This window comes from Peromyscus leucopus, chromosome 4 (genome assembly GCF_004664715.2).
Source record: "Peromyscus leucopus breed LL Stock chromosome 4, UCI_PerLeu_2.1, whole genome shotgun sequence".
NCBI lineage: Eukaryota > Metazoa > Chordata > Mammalia > Rodentia > Cricetidae > Peromyscus > Peromyscus leucopus.
Genome location: NC_051066.1, coordinates 88963455 through 88988465, shown reverse-complemented (window position 1 = coordinate 88988465; position 25011 = coordinate 88963455). Strand labels below are relative to the sequence as shown.

The window sequence follows — 25011 nt, the reverse complement described above, 5'->3', positions numbered from 1 at the left end:
AGTTGCAAAACAGTGGACCAGAACCTTAGCTACAAACTTCTGTCTAAGTAACGAAGAAGTTAATTACAATAACAGGCAGCTCAGGAGCTAGGATGTAGTTCAGTGGTAGAGCACTTTCTTAGCATGCAAAGCTCTGGAAGAGAATAAAACAGGATAAGGGTCCTTTGGGCTTAACTGCCATTTGTATGATGGAATGTTGTTGGTAGAGTTTGGTGTAGAGAAATAAATGGAAACAACTAGAATAGCCACCCATCTCCTTCCCTTGTCTGTGGTAATGCATACATAGCAGGGCCTTGAATTTTACGAGTCAAGAGCTGATATAGAGCAAGAGAAGCTGTCTTGAGATTAATTATAGCATTAAAACTATGGGTTTTGCCAAAGATATAGTTGTTTTGTTTAAACCAAAGGAAATAAAATATTCCAAAGTCTTAATAAGAAAATAAACCTTTATCTAAGTACAAATCAAAATGAACATAAGAACAGGTAAGAGAATTAAAACCATTATTCTGTTAGCTTTAGGTCTCTCATAGTCCTGTCAAAAATTATATTGGACTTGCTGTCATTAATGAGAAGTGTGTGTTGCTTCTCTTATCACATACAAATACTCATGTAATTGTTTGATTTTGTTAATCCATTCCTAAAACCACCACCAGTACTTCTTTAAGAAAGAAAGATGCAAGCAAGAACTCACAGTGAATTATTTGTTTGGTTTTTTGTTTGTTTGTTTGTTTGTTTTTTGAGACAGGGTTTCTCTATGTAGCTCGGGCTGTCCTGGAACTACTCTGTAGACCAGGCTGATCCACCTGTCTCTGCCTTCAAAGTGCTGGGATTAAAGCTGTGTGCCACCCCACCCCAGCTTAAAATGAATGTTTATTCTTTCAGACCTTTAAGAAGAAGCCAGACCACTTCCCGTTCTTTTTTAAATGCATCTTGAAAGCCGCATTAGCTGAGACTGATGGCGAGTTCTCCCTCCATGAGCAGACCGTCCTCCTGCTTTTCCTGGATCATTGCTTCAATAGCTTGGTCAGTCTACTTTCAGTCCAAATCTCCAGATTTCCTTATTCTTTCAGAGTGAGTTTAGATGAGTACCTGCAGGCTGTCACTTCGTGCATCGTAGTAGCAGGTAGTGATGATGCTGGGAGTTTCATGTCAGCATCCCTCAGACCATTTTATAAAACTTGTTTCATTTTTGTAGTTCAGGACTTGATTCCTCCTCTCCTATTGATAATGAAAGGTAAGAGCATGAATATCAGGAGGAGCCAAGAGTCTGGTTAATAAGTAATTTGAACAGTGAAGTCTGCCACAATCTCCATGCTAAAATGTAACATCATTATTTTTAGTCATGCCTCCTGCTCAGGCTAGCTAGTCAACAGGAGAGCCTTGTTTTAAGTTGGCAGATGAAGGCCATTATGTTTCTGGAAATGTCTTATTTTGTTGTGATATATTTTCATCCTTCGTGAAATTATCTTATAAAAAATGAAGTATTTCCAGTAACTAATATTTCACTTCAGCTTCCTTGCTCACTATGAGGATCGGAAAGTGTGTGCATACTTGTTTAAAGACAGATGCTTTGAATTAATCAAGCCCTTAGACCTATGCAAGAAAATCCTGTCCGTTCTTACCCTGCAGACCAAATGCTGTTGGATGGGCGGTTATCAGGTGCCTATGATCTACCTGATGGCTTAGGTCTTGTGAAAACACACAAAAAGTTTATGCTTCCAGAAGATACTGCTATTATCTCATTAACATTTATAAAACTAAACAAAAAATTACATAATTCCTTATCAGCCATTGAACCAGGACAGGGTTTAATTAGTATTAATAGTTTGGTGCTAGGTTTAACCAAATTAAAACCTAGTTTATTTATTGAAATAGTTTTATCTTTTATTTTTTCCAGTCTTCTTGAACCAGTTAGGCCATAGCTGCCACATAGCTTTGAATACCCTGGTCCCTGGAAGAAATTTATTCCTGCAGACCCCTAGTTGTTGTTGTTGTTATTATTATTATTATTATTTTGTTCTGGGAATTGAACATGAGGTCTCATGCTAGGTCTCATATGTCCCTGAGCCAGATCTCTAGGTCTGGTCATAATATTTTTGTCAAACTGTAAAATACATAACTTTTTTATTAAGATGTTATTTTTCAGTGTAGCCCACACTAGCCTTGAACTCATACTTCTGCCTCAGCCTCCTTAGTGCTGGAATATTACAGGTGTTTGACACCTTACCCAGGTCATAACCTTTATTATGCTTGTTTCTGTTTAAAGACATACTACTTAGTATATAATTTTGATTATCTGTAAGCTCTCCATCATCAGTACTGTTATTAAATGCAATTTATCTAACACAAATATTTTCTGTGTAAGACTCATGCATGGGCTGGAGAGATGGCTGAATGGTGCTCTTCCAGAGGACCTGAGTTCTGGGTCCCAGTGCTACATGGAGGGCTACTTGAATTATTTGTAACTTCAGCTCCAGGGAATCTTATGTCCTCTTCTGGCGTTCTCAAGTGTGCGCGCGCACACACACACACACACACACACACACACACACACACAAAATCTAAAAGAAGATAGGGCAGTGTATTGAGTGTATTATACTTATGAACTTCAGATAGTACTTCAGCCTTGTTTTAGGGGTTCATATTAAAAGGATGAAATCACCAACAAGACACGATAATAAAGACATAACAGCACATCTCAAAAAGGACACTTGCTGGTGTATTATAGCTGGAACTGGAGCAGAGAGATAACAGCCTCAGGGGAGACAGGTGCCTGGGGCAACTTAAAGCTTCTGCTGTTTGTGCTCTTTGTGATTACTGCAGCGAGTATTAATCTGGGGGTTACAAATACATTTTTGTGATAAGTGGATTTTTGAGTATGAAATCTGTATATAGTAAAAACTGCCATTTTAAATGGGAATTTTTTTTAAAGATTGATTGATTGTGTGTGTGTGTGTGTGTGTGTGTGCGCGCGCGCGCGCGCCGTGTATATACGGGTATCAACAGAGGCCAGAAGAGGATGTCAGATACTGTGGAGCTGGAGTTACACATTGTTGTGATCCTCTCAAGATGCATGCTGGGCACCAAACCCTGGTCCTCTCTGAAAGCATCAAGTGCTCTTAACCATTGTAACCATTGAGCCATCTCTGGTCCCTTGTTGAACTTCTGAATACTAAAGTATCACCAATTCTAAAGTATTGATGACATGTTTTTCTCTCAGGACTTTAAAAGGAAATAAACTATGTATATAAGAACTTAGATAAAAATGCTAGAGTATATATAAACTTGTCTTCTTCATGCTTTCAACAGGAAGTAGACTTGATAAGGAGTCAAGTACAGCAGCTTATCTCCCTCCCTATGTGGATGGGCTTGCAGCCTGTAAGTACCTATTTCAGAATGTTCTCCATGTATCTGTTACATGTGATAGATGTCGTTTCAGACTGAGTGGTTTTAGTATGGGCACAAAAAGTGTGTGAGCTAAAATCTGTTTCCTTAGAAGCTAACTCTGTATTAACTTATGAATATAGCTTTTACAGTTTTAAGGATTGTTGCATGCATCCTAATGTATGGTCACTTAATTTTAATATTGTAAGGTAAAATGAGGGGCTATTTATTGAACTAGAAGAGAAAGATGATAATTTAGCAAAATGTGATTATTATCCTTATGCATGTATTTGGATGAGGCTAAATATAAACTTGAATTTTATTTGTTTTCCAGGCTTAGGATATGTGTACAGCTATAGAGGTCTGGATCATGTTTAATATTAGCCACCTCTGCTTGTCCATTAACTTTTTATTGAATGATGTGTATGTAGTAGATTAACATATCTCCTGTACCAACTAAAAACTACCAAATTTAAGTGTAATGCTTTATGCAGAATTCTGTTTCCTGCTCGTGTTTCTGTACACACCCAGATATGCAGACCAGTCATCTGTACCAGATGACTGAGTGAGACACATAAAAACAATACTAAATTAAAAAGTGATAAATAGTACCAGTTGGTAGAGTGAGACCCATATAAACAAAACTAAGTAAAAAGATGATAAATACCACAAGAGAAAGTGTGCTGATGTGAGCCCTTCTGTTTGTTTGATGAGATGGGATCCTGTTGTAGTCTAGGCTGGCGTGGACCTTGCATTCCTTTTATTGGTGCTGAGTATATGGGGACACACCTTGCTCAACCAGCTACTCCTTATTTCCCTTTGTCAGGGCCTGCTCTGTCCCTAGCACGGAGGTGGTGGTGCTGGGGTGTCAAACCCAGACGTTTGTCATGCTAAGCAAAGCATGTATCACCAAGCTACGTGCCCAGCCTTGACAGTTATTTTTATGTTTGTTGTTGGAGACTTAGATTTTTTTACTTCAATGATAATGCTTATAAGCATTTGTGCTTATATTATTTTCAGCCTTGCATTCTTAATTTTAGAAATAAATTGTTGAACTTATAATAATGATTATTAAAGGTAGTTTCTTCTATCTGATTTTTATTAAAAATGTATAATTGAGCCGGGCGATGGTGGCGCACACCTGTAATCCCAGCACTTGGGAGGCAGAGGCAGGCGGATCTCTGTGAGTTCGAGGCCAGCCTGGGCTACAGAGTGAGTTCCAGGAAAGGCACAAAGCTACACAGAGAAACCCTGTCTTGAAAAACAAAAAAACAAACAACAAAAAAAATGTAGAATTGAATAATAACTGAAATACAATTCATTCCTTAGTTTTCACACTTTGTCTTATTATTTGCATATCATCATATATCGAGAGACTAGCTAATGGTCAATTTAAATATCATCATAAATATTACTGTTACTGATTATTGTATATCATATTTCTCTTTCAGGCACGATTGGAATTAGAATTGAAAAAGACACCGAAGTTAAGAAAATTCTGGAACTTGATTAAAAAGAATGACGAGAAGATGGACCCAGAAGCAAGAGAGCAGTATGTGGACAAACTTTCCTCCACACTAGACTTTCGGGTCACATCGCTGTAATTTATTGCTTGCTTCCTTTTATATAGTGCTGAATTCAAATAAATTAGAGTATTTTTACAGAGATCTGCAATGTGTGTACATGTGTGTACTTGGAGGCCAGAGACTGGTATTAGGTGTTTTTCTCTATTGCTGTCTGCCCTATTCTTTTCAGTAAGGTCTCACTGAAGGTGCAGCCACCTCCCTGGATCCTCATGTCTCTGCCTCTCAACACTGGTATTACAGATGCACAGCCCCATGCCAGGCTTTTTCCATGGGTGCCAGGGACCCAAGCTCAGGTCTTCAAGGTTGTTATAAAAGCACTACTTTACCCATTGATCCATCTCCCCATTCCCAAGGAGACTGTGATCACTCCCCTTACTTTGCATTTCTGGCAGGGCTTACATAAGCATTTGCAGCTATCCAATACCTGATGTGTTTGTTAATTGATGGTTAATTCAGGAAGCAGTAGGAACTTGATTTTTAAACTAATGTCTTTAGCCATTGTAATACTCTCACTGTATTTGCTACTGTAAGTATATTAAGGTATAAAGCTGCTCCTGTCAGTTTATCTACAATAGATTTTTTTTTTAAAGTCTCACTATGTATCGCACTCTGGCTGGCCTGAAACTCACTATGTAGACCAGGCTGGCCTTGAATTCACAGAGATCCTCCTGCTTCTGCTTCCTGAGTAGAGAGATTAAAGGCATATGCCATCATGCCTGGTTAAACATGAGATTTTTAAAAAATGTATGTGTGTGTGTGAGTTTTACATCTATAAGTGCACCACATGCATTCATTGCCATTGGAGGCTAGAAGAGTGCATCAGATCTCGAATTAGAGTTACAGATGGCTGTGAATTACCGTGTAGGTGCCAGGAACTGAGCCCCAGTCCTATGGAAGAGCAGCAAGTGTTCATAACGGCTAAGCCATCTCTCCAGCCCCTAAACATTAGACTTTTTAGACAGTGTAGATAGAATTTTGAAACATTCTATGCAGTCCTGACCCCTGAATTTAAGTGAAAACTTAAAGTAACTCAAGGAGGTGCTGCTTAGTGGGCCAATCAGGCCAGTCATGAGGCTGTTCCTTTCTTCCTGTGTAGTTACAAAAGGATACTATGTGCACAATATCAGAGAGACAGCACTTGAACAGCTCCAGATTTAAATTTGCTTTTTAATAACTCAGAAATAATTGAGTTACTGTTTGATTTTTAGGGCCTACAAAGAAAGAAGGTTTCTTTCCCAGCTCATCCAGAAATTTATTTCCGTGCTGAAGTCCATCCCACTTTCTGGTAATTGGCTGCCTTTACTCAGCTCACTGTATATTATTATGTGGTTGCCCTCCTGGAATTTACTCACTTTCTGCTCTCACACTGCTCTCAGAGTGATTTAGAATTGTAATAGCGAATGTATGTCTTTTCCATTTCTGTATATTGCCAGCCTGAGTGTTGCGATTACCTTGGAGGGTTATTGAAGCACCAACATGGTTATTGAAATGTTCATTTGGTTAGGAAACATTTTGTATTCGCTTACCAGGTCCAAGTTCTCTGCAGGATGCTGGGGACAATCGTGAATAAGGTGTTTATAGACCTCATTTGCTTTTTTATAATACAGTGCTGAGTAGTGTTTTCAAAGGATAAGATTTCAGCTGGGGGGATAAGAAGTGTTTTGGAGATAATACGCTACAAAATAAGATGGGTCAAGTCTGTCTTCATCTGTATTTCTTTGATCTTTTTAAGTTAGCATACAACGTCATGGGTCTCATCATGGAATTTTCATGTATACTTTATTCTCATTCATTTCCCTCCCTCACTGCCTTCCTTCATTCCTCTTGTCTCCATATTTCGGATTTATCTTTCTCCCCAAAACTATCTTCCCTTCAAATTTCATGTCACATCTATTCAGTTGGCCCTACTCCTCCAAAGATCTTTTCTCAAGGTTGACTTAAACACGCATAAGACACATGCTCATGTGCATGCACACATGCACGCATATACATACATATATGTATGCATACAAGTTTATACCTAGGTTCTGCATATGAGAGAAAACGTGGTGTTTGCTTTTCTTGTCTTTCTGCATCTGGTTTACTCCATGTAACAACCCCTAGTTTCATCCATTTTCTTGCAGATGTTGTGGTTTCCTTTTTCTTTAAGGCAAAATACAGTTCTTTTGTGTGTATTTACTACACACAAATGATACCCATCTACTGATGGGTATCATTGGTTGCATTTCTTAGCTGTTGTGAACAGTGCAGCAGTAATATCCATTTGTAAGTGTCTTGGTGGTAGGCCTTACAAGTCCTTTGGATATGTACCCAGGAATGGTATGGCTGGTTATAGTAGTTCTGTTTGTAGTCTTCAGAAACCTCTGCACTGACTTCCATAGTGGCTGTAGCAGTTTACGTAACCTCTAAGGATATATAAAAGTTCATCTTTCCCTACATCCTTGCCAGCACTTTTTTGTCATTTGTTTTCCTTTTTTCTTTTGAAACATTCATTCATTCATTCGTTCATTCACTCATTTAGTGCCATGTCCAGCATGACTCTAGGGACTAACCTCACTCAGGTGGCAAGGGAACAAAAAAAAAGACAAGCATATGGACACACAGAAAAACTGATAGAGAAGTCATAGCACCTGGAAGCTCAGTGTGTTATTATATACACAGTTGAACAGGGAAGCAGCATTTGTGGTATATAATTGCATCAAGGAGGCAGGTTTAGCTAATCTCAGTAGGAGCAATCTCAGTAGGGATTCAGTCTTTAGGCTGTAGACACCCAGGAGATAAAGACCTGAGGAAAGCTTGGCCATCCCTCTGAGCCTCTCACCAGAAGACTTTGCCACTCCCATGAAGCTGAGTCATGGGAGTCCTTGACACAGCCATGCCCATGTCAACAATACACATTGCCTCGGGGGCTTCATTTTGTACGTTTACTTCGGTGTGCACACTGCATGCTTGTGGAAATCAGAAGACAGCTTTGTGGAGTCAGTTCTCACCTACAATGTAGGTTTTGGGATTGAACTCAGACCGCTAGACTCAATGGCATGTGCCTTTCCCCAGTGAGCCATCTCTTTGGTCTTGGTCTTGATTTCTAGATGCTAGCATTCTGATTTGATGGAGGTGGAACCCCACAGCAGTTTTTTCAGTTTGCATTCCCTCCCGGACATACCCACAGGGCAGTCCCTCAGTTTGGAGTTCCTTCTTTCCAGGTAGCTCTAGGTTGAGTAAAGCTGAAGATAAACCTAAGCCGCATAGTGTGTAGGTATCTCTTTTATTGTGTCATTTGGATGAATTATTCTCTTTATGGAAGCACTGTGGGGCTTTTGTTTGTTTCTGCATTAGAATTGGATCTGTGACTTGGCATTTGCTAGGCAAGCAGTGTCACTGAGCTCCCTGCCCCCTGCCCTTCCCCAGCCTTGTAGTGGCCAACTTTTTCCTCTTCTAGCTAGTTTTGTTTGTTTGTTTGTTTATTTGTTTGTTTGTTCAGCCTACTCTCTCAGATTTCAGAATAGCTTCGAACTTGTTCTCAGCCTCCATGGGGGAGGGGGGGTTGGAAGGGGGTTGGCTTCCATCTCTGGCCAGTTCTGTTTGAGTTCTAAGTGTCTCTTGTGTTTGAATGTTCAGTTCTTCCCAACATTTGAATTTTCTACAATTTTACTGAATAAATTGTTTGTGCCTTTGGATTTTATCTTAGCTCCTACCTTGTGGATTCATAGATTTGATCTCTCAACTGTATCTATCCAAGTTCTTAGAACTTTTGGTCATGTTAATTAATTTTCTTTCTTCACATATATGTTACTGATTGTTGTGGTCAGGGTCAGGTGTTTCCAGGTTCTGAACCTCTTATTCAAGAAATTGAAATAAGTGCTCATACAGATTTGCAAAAGGAGCAAGGAAATGTCATTAAAGCAAAGATCAGTGTATACTGCAGGGGCCAGTGGACCACAGGAGTGAAGATTACCAAGAGCCCAAGTTTATTGTTTGTGCATTTCTTTTATGGGATCAAGAGATGGAGGAGTTTAATTACTAAAGGGCATAGGGAAAGTGGTTCTCTGTTTGTTAAATTAGGTCTTATAATTGTTTCTCTACTGCACATGTCTCTTCCGGTAGCAAATCTAATTTTAATCATATGTACACCGAAATATGCTTAGGCATAAAGGGGAAATAAGGGATTCTCTTTAAAAGTTAACTTGAGGACACAGCTTGGATTTACTGTACACACACTCAAAACTAGTTCAGACTGCATTGGTTTCCATGTTCCATATCCAACTCTAACTGGGAATATGTCTGAATAGAAACTATTCAAGTTTGAGGGTTGTTTTGGGCAACATACACTTATTCTTTTGTTTGGAACAGGGTGTACCTGTATGTAACTCAATGAAGGGAGAGTCCTAGAGATGCCAAATTGGTAGATGTGTCGTTCAGAGAAGGGTTTATGTGCATAATACATGCAAGTGTCGGTCTGGGCTGCCAAGTGCATTATTAGGAGAGGCTTTTACTGAATGCACCTCTGTCTGCCAGAGCAGAGATTATGTACCAATATTTGTGTTCTAATTTTAACCTGACCATTGCCAATTTTTTTCAAGCTATAAAGGTAGAAAATACAGAGCTTGGTTTGTTTTGGTTTGGTTTGGTTTGGTTTTTTTTTTTTTGGTTTTTCAAGACAGGGTTTCTCTGCGTAGCTTTGCGCCTTTTCTAGAGCTCACTTGGTAGCCCAGGCTGGCCTCGAACTCACAGAGATACGCCTGGCTCTGCCTCCCGAGTGCTGGGATTAAAGGCGTGCACCACCAACACCCGGATTTTTAGTTTTAGGCAAACTTGAACAGCAACCAAGTGCTAGTTTTAAAGGATTTAATTTAAACATAGTTCTCTTAAATTTTTTAGTTTATCAATCATAGGGCCTGTACATTCTAGGCAATTAGGAGTTTTGCCTGGTAGGTTTATTGGTTGCCTTGAAGTTTTTCATTGTTGTTTTTGTTTTGGGGGGTTTTGTTTTTTGTTTGTTGGTTGGTTGGTTGGTTAGATCTTGCTGTACAGAGCATAGTGGCCTGAAACTCACAAGCTATGCTCCTCCTGGTGTATCATCCAGAGTGTTAAGACTGTATGAACTGACCTACCAGGCTTTATCCCTAAGAGCCCTATAGCCTAGGATAAGGTCAAAAAACCAGGTTCCAATTCTCCATCTTCATCAGTTTATTACTTGGAAAATGAATATCTAGAGTAGATGTTTAATGTCTCTTCCAAATATTCAAATCTATTGATTTGACATCTGGGTAATAGGTAGATACTAACTGGAGAAGTTCTGGGGAAAAAACTACAGTTAACATTTTAATACAGTAGGTAGAAACTTCTATGAATTTCTATAATATTTAACCTTCCATTTTCCTGCATATTACAAATGGATAAATGCATTTTTAAGCATTTATGGGTTGGTATTTATAAGGGTCGTGCTTGGTTGGTCACTGCTTAGTCTTAGCTAGGCACTGGTTAAAAACTATCTGTGAGTCAGTAGAAACAATGTTGACCCATGGTTTTAGAGGGCAAGTAGTAGACTATTTCCTGGTATTAAGAAAAAACAAAAAACTTACAGCCAGAAAGTGTTTTATTTCACAAGGCTGTTATTATTTAAAAATGAAATATTTAAAAAATAGTACATTATGTTCATGAATACCATCAATCAGTGTTATGATTTAAAAAAAATGTATTTTTCTTTGTGTCATTGACATTTACATGTCAAAGTTAATACACTTTCTAAACCAATATAATCTCCTTTTAAAATTACAAAAAGTCATACATGAACAGTAGAAAAATACTTTCTTTGGTGTATATATTTACTACTTCAAAGTTAGCTATATGCATCATATTTGTGTATATATATATTATATATTGTATATACACTATACAATATATGTATATTACACGTATATGTATTCAGTATATTACGCATACACATATATGATGTGTGTATGTGTGTGTTTATTCATGAGAATTCTTATGAGTTTGATATATACTGAGGAAAGTGAAACAAACACTATAAAACTGGCTTCTTTTAAAAAGAAAACTACTTTTGATTTTTAAAAACATTATAGTTATTAAGACTGGAGAGCTGGCTCATGAGTTAGAACACGTGCTGCTCTTGCAAAGGACCCAGGCTCAGCCCCCATCGTGTACATGACAGCTCACTTTATATAACTCTAGTTCTTCTGTCCTCTGCAGACCATGGGCACATCCATACATGTAGGCAAACACATAAAATTAATTTAAAGCTGTAAATAATTTACACATCATTATTTGTACATCAGATTATTAATACACACTTCTGACCCAATCTAGTTTCCTTCATTTTCTCATATTAGACCTAAATAATGATGGCCTGCCTTTAAAAAAAAATGTGAAAATCTTATTCTGAATCATAGTTCAGTTGCATAGAATAAGACAAGTGATTTTGTTTAAATTGTTTAATAGCTTCCAGTTTTAAGAAATAGCACACAAAATGGCTTGGTAAAATTCTAACATGTTTCTCTCATTTTTAGAGCCTGTCACTATGGACAAAGTTCATTACTGTGAAAGATTCATCGAACTTATGATTGATCTAGAGGTAAGAAATACATACATAGTGACTTGCTATTCATTCTTTATGAGTCTATGATCAAGCTACAACTATATCTGAAATACTTAAAATGGCCCTTGGTTTGTTCCTACTTCAAGGTTTCATGTAGACAAGAAAGTCACAGGGTTTGATTCCTTGAGGTTTTGTGCTAAGTGTCTTATTGGCATGGGTTGCTTTGCCTTTTAAAATTAAGATTTTTAAAGATTTCCTACTGTTAGGCACGGGATTCTTATGGAAAGTTCAGATACACAGTTGATGTAGTTCAGAGTAATACTTTTCCTTTTCCTCTGTAATGTAGGAAATTGAAAGAAAATCTGTCCCTTCATTTGAAATGAGTGTTAAAACTATTAGACTAACAATCATTCTTGAGAATCTTATTCATATGCTAACTTTACCAATGACTAATTTATATCCTCCTTTATATGTCAGATCTTAGTAACTTTGTCTATGCAGTGATGGATAAGTAGTTGTAAAACTGCCCATCTCAGTTTCTTATCACTGTCTTTCTTACTGTCATAAGGGAAGTGGAACAGGAAATGGAAAAGAGCTTTAACTACATGCAGTGCATACTGGAATTTTATGTAGATTTGGTTTAAAAACTTCAGACAAATGATCTGTGAGATTCTTCCTGTGTCAGCTCTTGTTTTTAATCTTCCAAGTTGTACTGCCATCATTTTGAAAAGGACAAGCATTGCCACTGAGTGTTGTTTTAGGTTGGTTATCAGCATGGATGAGAACCTTGTTTTATACACTTGCTGTCTTCGAGCATGCAGGAGGTTTTTTGTGATGTCCACTTTGTATGAAATAGTAGTAGATTTTATCTCTAGAGAATATCTGCAGAGAATACATGCAAAATGAATGCTCTGGTGTTTGTTTTTCCCAGGCTCTGCTCCCCACGAGGCGCTGGTTTAATACCATCCTGGATGACTCCCACCTTTTGGTTCACTGTTACCTTTCCAGTCTTGTTCACAGAGAAGAGGATGGCCATCTGTTTTCCCAAGTGAGCCCTGGTGGATCTGACACTTTTAATGTTGTAATCTCTTAAGTTGATCTTCACTTTACCATGCAGCTGGAAGAACCAGGGAGTGAGCCAAAGCAAAATTCTAAAATATTGACTTGAATGTTGTATACATAGTTGAATGCACCTATACAACTCTAGTAATTATTTAACTTGTATATTAACTATATGTTCTTTTATTATTGAGCTAAGTTATGACTTTGGAAATGTAGTTTCATGTGTTCACATACTTTAATTTTATGGGATATAATAGGTAATAAGCATTAACTGCAAATTAATTGTAGTGATGTAGTACCATGGCTCGCTCTTGCCTATGACAACAGTGACAGGCAATCGATAGCACAGAAGAGTACTACACCTGTTGTGGTTCATTGAGTGGGAAGACAAATGTATTTCAGCTTACGCTTTGGGTGGGGAGACAGCTTGCTGGTACTTTGGCTTTCCTGTAATGTCAAACCGAAGAAAATATCTAACAAATTTGTAATAATGTTTTTTTGATGAGAGTAAATTGGAGATTCAGATTTTATGTGTTACATACTCTGTATCTCATGTCTTACTAAGCACTTCTATTTTTTTTTCATTAAAAAAAAAGTCTTTTTTCTAGTGATTTCCCATATATATTAAATTCTTAGTAATTGACTATAATGTGTCACAGGTTAGAACTAAAAATAATAAATATTTTAGTGAATGCAGCCAGAATGTTCCTTGGATCTGCTTCCATGTGCAGAAAGCAAGGCCTCTTCATCATGAGCTGAGCTAAAAAGGTTTGATAACCATGGAGATTCATAAGAGGGATGAGTAATAGACTGATGTAGTTCACTCTACTGTGGTTGTGATGAAAAGCAACTTGGAGTAGAAAGTGTGTTTGTCTTAAACTTCCAAGTCGCAGTCCATCCTTGAAGTCCGGGCAAGAGTGTAAGCAGGAAACGGAAGCAGAACTATGGAGGCCTGCTGCCTGGTGGATTGCTTTTTGGCTCATGCTTAGGTAGCTTTGTTAAACAGCCCAGAACCATCTGCTGAGGACTGGTGTCACCCACAGTTGGCTGGGCCTACATCTATCATCAGTCAAGGCAGTCCTTCACAGACCTGGCCACAGCATAATCTAATATGCAAAATTCCTCTGTTTTATTGGAATTGCGTTGAATTTCTTCTCTGTAGGAGCGGACTATGTATATGAAGTAGGCTTAACAATTTATTCGTAAAACACATATTTTCACATAAGTTAAATATGAGTTAAATATGTTTGGTATGTTCTCGGGTATTTGTTGTATAATGCTACATTCTGAAATTTTCAACCCCTGAAAAATGTACAGGTTTTTAAAAATTATTTTTCATAAATAATTTATTAATTTAAATGACTCCTTCCAGCTTTTAGACATGCTTAAGTTCTACACTGGCTTTGAAATTAACGACCAGACTGGAAATGCTCTGACAGAGAATGAGATGACCACAATTCACTATGACAGAATTACATCTCTACAGGTAAAGAAAATGCAGTATACCTTTTCTCATGCTCCTTCCTGTTGAGTCATTCTATAACTTAGGTTTATAATATGTAGATAAAAATGTATTAATATTTAACTTTCAAATTAACAAATTTTTAACTTTCTCATTCTTGATGAATTTGTTAAATAAATGACTTTCATAGTCTATCTGAACCTGTAAGTCAATCTACATGCTGGCATTTGATACTCTAAAATCTGAGTCAGCCTGTGTGTAGAGGGTAAGAGGTCCTTGTATTCACAGATAAGCACTAGGAGAACTAGGAATATGGAGAAGGTAAATACCTGCACTTCACCCAGAAGGCTGATGATATTGTTAGTGGCCTGGTGATCTTTGCTATCTGTAAAGCCGAGCCTCACCAAAATACTCCAGAATGATTGATTATTCCAGACTCTCCCTCCCAAGACCTTACCTTTAGCTCCTAGTTAATAGAACCTCTCCTGAGGGGAGGCATATCATGTACTTTATGGTCTGCTAATCTCTACGCTATCTCCATCAGAGTCCACATCAGATCCTAAGCCCTTAAACTATGGAACCCATCTGCAAGGTCACATGTACTTTGCAAAGGGGTTTCTATGTTGTTATGTATTAAGCTTATTGTTCATCTAGAATTGGAATGATTTTTGTCTGGAAACTTTTTTCCAAATTCTACTATGTTTAAATATGCTTACAATAAACCTCCTGGGATTAGACTCTAGAAGTTTGATCCAAATTCACTAAGTCAGGCTGAGCCAGCTTTTCATTCTCATCTCTTCGAGGTTTGTTTCCCTGCCTGCCATGATGCTTGCAAGGGCACACACATACACCTGCACCCATGATAAGGTCAATTATACATATTTTTATTTTTAGGTATTTTCATATATTTTATTTATATACTCATGCATTATACATATTTTATAATAAATATATGTCATAGGAGCGAGACTAATATAGCACAAATAGGCCCAAAAGTCCCTTTGTTTTCTATCACTCTATTTATTCATTTATTTACCAATTACTTATTATTTCTGAGAAACAGTCTTGTTATGTAGTCCAGTCTGGCCTGAACTTATAATCTTTTTGCCTTTGCTTCTTGTGCCGGGATTACAACCACACCAATGTGGAAGTTACTTATCTTGTTGCTATGGTAAAACACCAGTGTATAGCAACTTAGAGAGGGAAGGGTTTATTTTAGCTTTTAGTTCCAAAGGTGACTTCATCGGGGCAGGGAAGGCATGGTTTCAGGAGTGTGAGGCAGGTACCTCATTGTATCTACAGTGAGAAAGCAGAGGTGAAAGCTGGTGCCCCACCATTTTCTCCTTTTTGTGCAGTCCAAGATCCCAAGCCATGGGATGGTACTGCACACAGTTATAACAGTTAAAGTAATCTGGATAATCTCTCATAGGCACTTGTTTCTAAACCCCATCAGGCTGACATTCTAGATTAATCACCACACCTGGCTTGTCAGTTTAAAGAAACTAAATTATTTTACAGAGTGTCTCTAAAGAGTAACAGCATCATGCTTATTTCAAACTCTTTCATAATCAGTCCTGATCTCTCACTGGTTGTCGTCCTTTCCCAAATGCTACGTGGGTGAACATGGAGCACTAAAGTGCCACATCTTTTTGGAGGAAGAGTGAGCTCAGACATCTCTTTCTGCCTTCTGCAGAGCAGTGGTGCTTTGTCCTCTTGCCTCTGCCCTTGACATGACCATGGCCACTGTGCATGTGGCCTGTTCTTTTAGCATAGGTAGGTGTGGTGATAGGCCCCAAAGAACTTGGCTGTTCACATTGGCTCCAGCCTTATTCTTGATGTGTTCTTCTTAGAGCTGACTCATGCTTTTCTTGGTTTAGGTCCCTTACTCTCAGGCTTAGTTTTAGGGTCTCTTTGCAGTTGTCTATAGCAATTTCATGGCATGCTTACCTCTACCTTTGGTGACCTTCTGTGCCATCCACCATGGTACAAGAATTCTGGTTCTTTTCTGTAACACAGAGGCATGATAGAAGACAAGGCCTGTTACCTCAGTCTGTTAGATCACTGTTCAGCTGTCTCATCGTTTACTCCAGATTGGTGGGGATGCCCCTTGCCAGGTCTTATCTTCCCAGAGATCAGTCAATTAAAAGCATGCTGTATTTTCAGCTTCTCCATTGGGTTAAGCTCCAGTACAGTATCCCTTGGAGCTCTCTTTTAGTAGTGTTTGGCTAGTTCTTGGTAATTAAATGCTGGGATTTTCTGCCAAGGGAGCTAATATGCATGTCATTTTCATGTCAACTGTGTTGGGGTCACAGAAAGCTGGGGCGTAGCTCTGGTAGAGTGCTTTCTTAGCAGGCGCAAGGCTTGGGTTCACTCCCCAGCAGTGGTGGGGAGGGAGCACTAACCACAGATGCTGTTGCTTTGCTAGAACAATGGATGCTTTTCCCATTGCATAACACACTTCCTGTTTAATGAGGCAGGGATCACATAGAAGATAAACAGAAGAAGAAGTAGTGAAAATTTATTCATTTATTTACTTATTGAAATCACAAATCAAATTGGTTTAATAAATATCTAGAAACATAAACACTAAAGTTTACACATTTGTCTTGACAGCGCATGGAACAATTTCTAAAATATTTCACATATTAAGACAAAAAGCAAGCCTCAACAAATATAAGAAAATGAAATAATAGCATGTATTGTATCTAACTATAATGGGATGAAGCTAGATATGAACAGCAAGAGAAATGAAAGTACACAAACGCATGGAGACTGAAGGCCATGCTCTGCCCTGTGTGGCCTGAGAGTCACGGGTGTTGTACTGATGCACAGCATTAACCGTTGATGGTTTGCTTTTCCAGAGAGCTGCTTTTGCACATTTCCCCGAACTCTATGACTTCTCTCTTTCCAATGTGGCAGAAGTAGATGCCCGGGATTCCTTGGTCAAGTTTTTTGGCCCTCTCAGGTAAGACTGCATGAAAAGAAGAGCATTCTCCCTCAGTATCTTGCTGTTGGGATTTTCTTTCCTTTTAATCCTTTTGTGGCACATTAGACTGCGTGGTGGCCCTCTGTTAACCTCACAACTGGTGCTCCTCTCTAGCCATTAGGAATTCTTGAGTCACTTAAACATAACTGACCATCTTTTCCTTGGGAAGGGATGAAAATATTTTTAATAACTTAGGCCATTGTTCTTTGAACGGGACATTAAACTGGCCAAATCTCACTAGCCATAAACATAATATAACAGAAACCGTAAAGCTTCATGTTTAATGTTAGAGGTGTGACCTTAGGAAAATTTTGTCAGTTTAAGATATATAACATCAACAATACTATCTAGTACATATCTACTACTGTATTTTTTGGAAAATAATAGTTACTAACTTATTTACCTCTATATTTACTATGTGCTTAAAATAGTCATAGATCTTCTAATTATCTACAGGCATGCTACTAGTGGTACCCATTGTACTGCTTCTTGATTACTTTGCTGTTGAATTTTCAGTGCATTATGGAGCAAGTATAAAAAGCTATTGAGTGTTCTAGACCATTTATTTGACCTGGAAAAAACAAAAGAATTGAAAATAGATTAGCAGTTCCAGGGTTTAGAATGGAAAAGAGGGGCTTGATATAAAATGAAGTGAGAAAAAATTTTTTTGGTTCCTAAAAGAAAAATACTATTAATAAAAGACTAAATAAGCATAATTTATCATTCTTTCAAATTAAAAAAATATGTACTTTGAATTTTGTCACATGCTTTTTTAAGTGGTTCTTTAAGAGTCCAGTGTTGGTGACTTCTTCAGTAGGAATGTTTTCCATTTCATCGAGGTCATTCTTGGTGAAACTGTCTTTAGATAGTCCTGCATGTAGGAGTGAGGAGGCAGGACGTCTCCAGCTGTTGGCCACAGCCGAGTCTGCGGTCTTCACCACTGCTTTCATACCCTCGGTGTTCTGGTCAGTGAGCAAACAAACAAACAAATAAAAAAGTCTGTCCTTGCAGATTGCTTCCGTAGATTTCAGGTCCCAGGAAAATACTTCAGAAGTTTCAAGCCCTGTTTTTAGTTTTTATTGTTGTTGTTTGTTTGTTTTGCTGCCTATGCCCTAGGGTTATATTTACTTTTTAAGATAAGAATAGGAAAACATGTTTCAAAAGTAAGTTGATCTGAATAAAATATTCTCCATTCTGCAGTTCAAACACCCTCCACCAGGTGGCATCATACCTCTGCCTCTTGCCAACGCTCCCTAAAAATGAAGACACAACTTTCGAAAAAGAATTTCTTCTAGAATTGCTGGTAAATATTAGTGTTCTCAGTATTTCTCCTGTGTCTTTTACTACCTTTTTGAATCACTCATAGAGATGTAAACAATATTGACTTCTACTGTACAGACTCAATAATTTACTTTGACCTCGCTCTATTTATTTATTTATTTGTTTGTTTGTTTAAGTTGGGCTTGGTTTTCATTTCTTTAATTTCTTTTAGCACATCTTTCATCCTTTTAAGCTCCTTTATGGCAGGAATTCATTATATCACAGATCAGCTTCTGTGTTGCAGTGGACTCATGCTCTGGGGGTCCAGAATTAACGGAGACCACGGTTAGCACAGTGCAGGTGAATAACTGTGGTCATGTGGTTATTGTAAAGGTGATTATTCAAACAGAATATGTCCAATATTAAGTCATAACCTTGATACTATAAATTGAGTAATTTAGAAATGCAATAAATTATCCCTAAGTGGCTTAAGAAGTCTAAGCATTTTCAGTCAGTTTTGGTAGTGAGGCTTTAATTTTTAAACTGGTATTTTTTCTAGTTTTGTGTTGCTTTATGAAACATAGTTTTTGTTGGAGTGGGGCTTTTTGCTGTTACTGCTGTTGTCCTTTGGGTTTTTTGAGTTGGGTTTGTTTTACATTATAAATAATGTACAATTCCTCAGTGGTTAAAGTCAAGGAGTGAAGAACTTGTCCACTTGGGCTTCTCCTGTTGCCCAGAAGTAAACACTAAACTCTGTACCTACACCCTTCTAAAGTTTTCAGAAAAAAAATTTATATATATATGATATAATTATCTGAATATTAGTAGAGTACAATTAATTGCTATAATTTAAGAACCCTCTAGGTCAAAATTCAAGTAAGGCATGTAGCTCGGTGATAGAATGCTTGCACATGTAATATATTCAATACCATATGTTGATCCCCAACACCAAAGGAGCAAATATTCAAGTAATTCCAGAACGTTAAAAAAAGTTTTAATATTGCTTTCATTTCTCCGTGTTTGGGGGTTTAATCTGCTGTGTAATGTAAGAACACCTTCTCCCTTCAGATGACTATTTCACCATGTGGCCAGCTACTGGCTCTTTAAGTTGTTGGCAGTTTTCACCTTTACAGATATTGCTGCAGAGTGTGTGTGTGTGTGTGTGTGTGTGTGTGTGTGTGTGTGTGTGTGTGTGTTTGTACACGCGTATGTGAACATTCACCAGAACCAGGAACTGGTTATTAGATGTGTGTGTTGATCTACATTGAAAAAGAGGCTGAGCCGGGTGGTGGTGGCGCACGCCTTTAATCCCAGCACTCGGGAGGCAGAGCCAGGCGAATCTCTGTGAGTTCGAGGCCAGCCTGGGCTACCAAGTGAGTTCCAGGAAAGGCGCAAAGCTACACAGAGAAACCCTGTCTCGAAAAACCAAAAAAAAAAAAAAAAGAAAAGAAAAGAAAAGAAAAAGAGGCTGCCTGGTTATCCTCCAAAATGTGTAGATTGCCATCTTCGGGTGAGCGTGTCCACTACCTTCTTACCATCCTTGGTCTGGCCAGTTTTCCAGGATTTAAAATGGTTGTTTAGGGTTTTGTTTGTGGTTTTTTTTTTTTTTTTTTGGTTTTTTTTTCTTTCTTTACTATTATAAGATTGGGTAGCTTTTCATCTGTTTCAGACATCTGTGCCTAAGCAATAAACAAACAAACAAACGAATGAATGAATGAATAAACATGCACCTGTTGATTTTTCTTATGCATATTGAACCATACTAGGTGTGCCGTTCTGTGATTTATTTTCCAAGCTTATATTTTTAATACATGATGTAGAACATAATCCTTCACTGTTGGAAAGATGATGATACACTAAATTTGACAGAGACAAGAAACTATCTGTAACAGGTGTTTAAAGCTCAGTGACAGGTGTTTGAGTGTCATTTGGGGACAAAGCCTTGGGGAGCATTTTAAATTAGTTCCAGTATGGAAAGTCCTTTTTTGCTTGTGTGTTTACTCTGTGAAGTGTGTGTCTTAGATTGCTGTCTCTGCCTGTCCTCCTACAAGTCACTTGTCACTGTCTGTAACTGCAAATGCTTCCTAAAAATTCCCTGAGCTCTCTTCTGACAGTGTAAAATCTCTTTTGAATCAGGCTGTTGGTACCAATACTAAAAGTTTTTATGAACAAAAGAAATACAGACCTTTCCTGGGGACCTTTCCCAGAAACAGCAGTGTCATTTTGGTGGTGTTAGTTAGAAAACAGACTTGTTTATGTGTGAGATGCACAACTGTAGTGTTAGGCATATGTAGAGATCACTCCTGAAGGGAAGTACAGCTCACTCCCTCTCATTGTCCAGTGGAGAAGGTTCAGACCAGGGGATTAATAAGCTTCCTCAGATTATATGAGATTCTTAGGCGAAATGTGAAAATTAAACCCAGGACTCAGAATTTTTCTTTGGGGTGTTTGTTTGGTTTTTGCTTAGATGCTACAGTTCTTAACTCTTGGCATGTACGAGGGAGTTTGATATAATTTACAATATTCCATCTCATTTTCATAGAAACTTGATAGACAGTGACACTTCACCTGTTTTATTGAGAAGGAAACAAAGATTAAGAGGCTGATAGTAACTTACTTATAAATGGAGGAGCTGGGATTTGGCTCTAGTACATTTGATTGATACCTCTTTATTCTGTGATTTATGAGAGAAAACAGGAAAGGAAAAAAATGAAGTCTCATTAAAGTGTCTCAGTGACTGAAAGGCCAGGAATGTCTCACTCCATGCATAATGCCTCTCGGTTGCTCTGAGTAAACTGTGGTATCACTCATGTTCTGCACAAACCTGTTTCCTTCCTTTAGGTATCTCGCCATGAACGTCGTATCTCTCAAATTCAGCAATTGAATCAGATGCCTCTGTATCCAACTGAGAAAATTATATGGGATGAAAACATCGTCCCAACTGAGTACTATTCTGGGGAAGGTAGGTAAAGGAATACAGAGCTCAGATGTGATGTGAACTTACCTTCATCATATATAGCTGAAATGCACACCAATACTTTTCTGTGTTCTGAAGTTAATATTAGAAGCTAGAAAAGAGTGAGAATTTTAAATGCTTAGTATAAGGATTTATATTAAATTTAACTATACCCTAGGATATGTCGCCCTGTATAAAATATGATTATTAAACCACAAGGATTTTTTTTTTCAAGACAGACTTTTCTCTGTGTAGCTTTGCACCTTTCCTGGAACTCACTATGTAGCCCAGGCTGGCCTCGAACTCACAGAGATCCTCCTGGCTCTGCCTCCCGAGTGCTGGGATTAAAGGCGTGTGCCACCACCGCCCAGCCACAAGGCTGATTTTTAGGAAGCTTAAGAATGCAGAAAGTACAGCTTTCATTGTATCACTGTGATAGGCTGTTTAATAAACATGCCTTCCAAAGGTTCTGTTAGAGCCTTTTTAAAGTTCTTTGTGAAGCCAGGTAATGACTACCATAAAATACATAGCAGCAGTTGGTAACAAATGCTTGGTGTTTTTAACTTTTATTTTTGTTCTTATTATTTTGAGCCAAGGTGTCATGCTGTACAGACTAACCTGAAATGTGCCTCGTGTGGCCTAGGCTGGCCTTGAACTCCTGCCACTACTTTCCAAGTGCATGTACTAGCTATTGAGCCTGTAGTTTTGATTCAGAACTACCTGTTAGTACCCTGAAGATGAGAACTTGGCCCAAATGTACAGTGGCATTATACTAGCGACAACTCTAAAGTAGTCACAGTTTTTTTGATAGTGACTATTGCAGATTTCCTCCTGAAATCCACCCTCAGAAAGGGTGAGCAATTGGAAATCATTATGCTAAACAGAGCTGGGTGGTGGTAGCGTACACCTTTAATCTCAGCACTCAAGGAGGAAGAGGCAGGTGATCCATGTGAGTTTGAGGACAGCCTGTCTACAGAGTGAGTTCTAAGACAGCCAGAGCCAGAGAAACCCTATCTGGAAAAACCAAAAACCAAAAACAAAGCCAGAATCAGAAAGACAAGCATGGCTTGTCTTTCCTATATACAGAACATAGAAATTAAATTATATGTAGGAGGTTTTTTTGTGTGTGTGTATGTGTGTGTATGTGTGTGTGTGTAGAACAAGACACTAGAGCAGGGATCATGAGACAGGAGGAAGAGATCTTTAGGAAAATGGGAAGTAGAGTATATTAATTATGAAAGCTTGACGTATAGCTTATGCTTGTTCCTAACTAGCTATTACAACTTAAATTAACCCCTTTACATTAATCAATCATGTGGTGTTACCTCTCTCCCATCTTTCACCTCCTGTTTCCTCTCCATGTCTCCTGGCATCTCTTGCACACTTAGATTCTCCTCCTTTTCCTTTCTCTCTCCAGAAATCCCACCTTCTTAATAAACCATTCACAGCAATACATCTTCACACAGTGTACAAATATCCCAAAACAGGAATCCGTGTAATATAGCAGAGGCTGGACTACCTAAGGAACTAGGAGGACAGAGGGAGGAGACCAGATGTCACATATATACAGGAGGATACCATGAGGAACCCATTCCTTTCTATGTAACCTTTTTTAATTCAGTGAAGCTTGCAAGGTGCTAACAGGTTTTTGTTTTTGTTTTTAATGAAAATGAGACACCTTTCCTTCAGCCTATGCCTGAGAGATACTAAGTCAGATTGCAAGTCAGTGTCTCCTAATAAAAATGATATGAGTATTTTGCATATCATTTCTTGTCTTTCAGTTCTTTTATTACTGTTGCTATAATCATGACTGCAAATATTAATTACAAAAACATGATTTGTCAGTTAAATGTATTGTGACTTTAAGGATTCCTTTGATAATGCTGTAGAGTACTTGCTCTTTAAATAATGGTAAGACTTCATTCACTAATAGAGAAGGGCTGGAATAACATGTAGATAGTGCCTTGGCTCTTAAAGTCGAGCCAGAGGAATGTTTGGAGTTCTCTTTAGGCAAAGTGACATCATCATAATTAAGTTTGCTTAGTAAGCTTTGTCACAGGGTGAGTTTATGCTAACGTTACACACTTCAGAATTTGGATGGCATGAATATGAGAGGAAGCGTTTTTTAAGCTAGTAGAGTCTGTACTAGTGTTAAGTATCTTTAGAAACATTTAAGAAGCACTGTTGGCATATGAAATGCTGATGTGGCTTACTTTTATGAATAGTTGTATCTGTACCCTCAGTTAGTCTGGCTTTAGTGTCTCTGCAGACAGAAATGTGAAGATGGGCTTGTGTTTCACAGGCATCAATAGCTGTTTCTCTAGTAGCTGGTGTGGTTTTTGTACATAGACCAAATTGTTGATTCAAAGAATAATGCCGTCATCGATGCTGTTTTCTTTTTCAGGCTGTCTTGCTCTTCCCAAGTTGAATTTGCAGTTTCTAACTCTACATGACTACCTCCTGAGGAACTTTAATCTCTTCCGCTTAGAATCAACTTATGAAATTAGACAAGACATCGAGGATAGTGTCAGCAGAATGAAGCCGTGGTCAGTAAACTGATGCCATTTGTAATGTGGAAATGTGGGTACAGTAAACTGATATGCTGTGTTAGGAAAATCAGTGTGTTTAGCAATATGAAGATACCTGTCAAAGATGCCCACTATTTCAGAATTTTTATAGTGTAAATTTACTTCTGAAGTGTTAAAATGTAAACTATGTTTCTGAATACCTGGAGGTGTGGCTGGGGAACTGGGGAGAAGGGAGAAGAGGTCATTTTAGTCAGGGAAAGGGAGAAATGTAGAAGAGATTAGCTTAGATATTTAGTAACAGGGTAAAGAGGGGAGGATGTGTGCTGGCCAGCAGTCCTGTATAGGGCAGAGTAGATGCTGTTTGTTAGTCTTAGAGTTTACAATAAAGGAATGCTTCTCTACCATACTAGCTTCTATGACTAGCTAAAAGTGTGAGTCGGTGCCCAAAGGAACTGTCTAGGGCTGAGGATGTTGCAGAACATTCTATGAGTAGCACATTGGCAGGATTCACTTACAGGTCTAGTTATTTGGGGATTTCTTTTGTTTCTCTCCACCGTTGGCTTTATCTGGAGAGCTTCTTTAAGAAAAGCCTTTTGTTCTAGCTATGGTAGACTGTTTTGCATTATGAGATCTGTGAAGGTTGGTTGTGGAATGTCACCCTTGAGTGAGTTGGGATAAATTCATTCACTGTTTATAAGTAGATAGTTACAAATCACATACATTAAAAGTACATAATTGCTTATCAATAAAATTGATCTGTGAAGTAAATCTTCATTACCTTTCAGGCATAGTAGGTACACACACAGTGATGCTGACTTAGAATGAAAAGCCTAAGGGTTTCTGGAGTATGACCCTCCTTAGGTATATCCCAGCCTTCTCCCTTTTCCTCTCCACAGAGAGCGACCACAGGCACTGTGATTATGATCTATTTTTTTTACTTCCTTATTTTATTTTATACACAGTTCTAGTTTTTTAATTATTATGTGAGAAGTTATTCTGGATGAGACTATAAAACCTAACACAAAGTATTTTTGACTTAATAATCAGTTGAGTCAGTAAGTAGGCTAGGGTTATGAAATTGTATATCCACTGGCTGCTCATCCCTGCCCACAGCTTTGCTGAAAATACTGCCCATTGTTCGGACCCTGTGGGAACACTTGATCTAGAAATTCCTTTACAATTTATGGTTACCTTGCATTTATATGCCTAGATTCAGAGCCTAATTTTGGCC

The 25011-nt window shown here is 38.2% G+C and overlaps 1 protein-coding gene across 1 annotated transcript in view; it reads left to right on the top strand.

Annotated features, from left to right (window-relative positions):
- Positions 1 to 25011, top strand: part of Aqr (aquarius intron-binding spliceosomal factor) — a 78654-nt gene that overhangs the window by 16386 nt on the left and 37257 nt on the right. The window contains exons 6-16 of the mRNA XM_028875761.2: positions 883 to 1023; positions 3310 to 3378; positions 4836 to 4936; positions 6179 to 6255; positions 11498 to 11562; positions 12458 to 12574; positions 13961 to 14074; positions 16912 to 17015; positions 18237 to 18339; positions 21138 to 21258; positions 23657 to 23798. Of these exons, the coding sequence (XP_028731594.1) occupies positions 883 to 1023; positions 3310 to 3378; positions 4836 to 4936; positions 6179 to 6255; positions 11498 to 11562; positions 12458 to 12574; positions 13961 to 14074; positions 16912 to 17015; positions 18237 to 18339; positions 21138 to 21258; positions 23657 to 23798 (1154 nt within the window). The remainder of the gene's footprint in view (positions 1 to 882; positions 1024 to 3309; positions 3379 to 4835; positions 4937 to 6178; positions 6256 to 11497; positions 11563 to 12457; positions 12575 to 13960; positions 14075 to 16911; positions 17016 to 18236; positions 18340 to 21137; positions 21259 to 23656; positions 23799 to 25011) is intronic.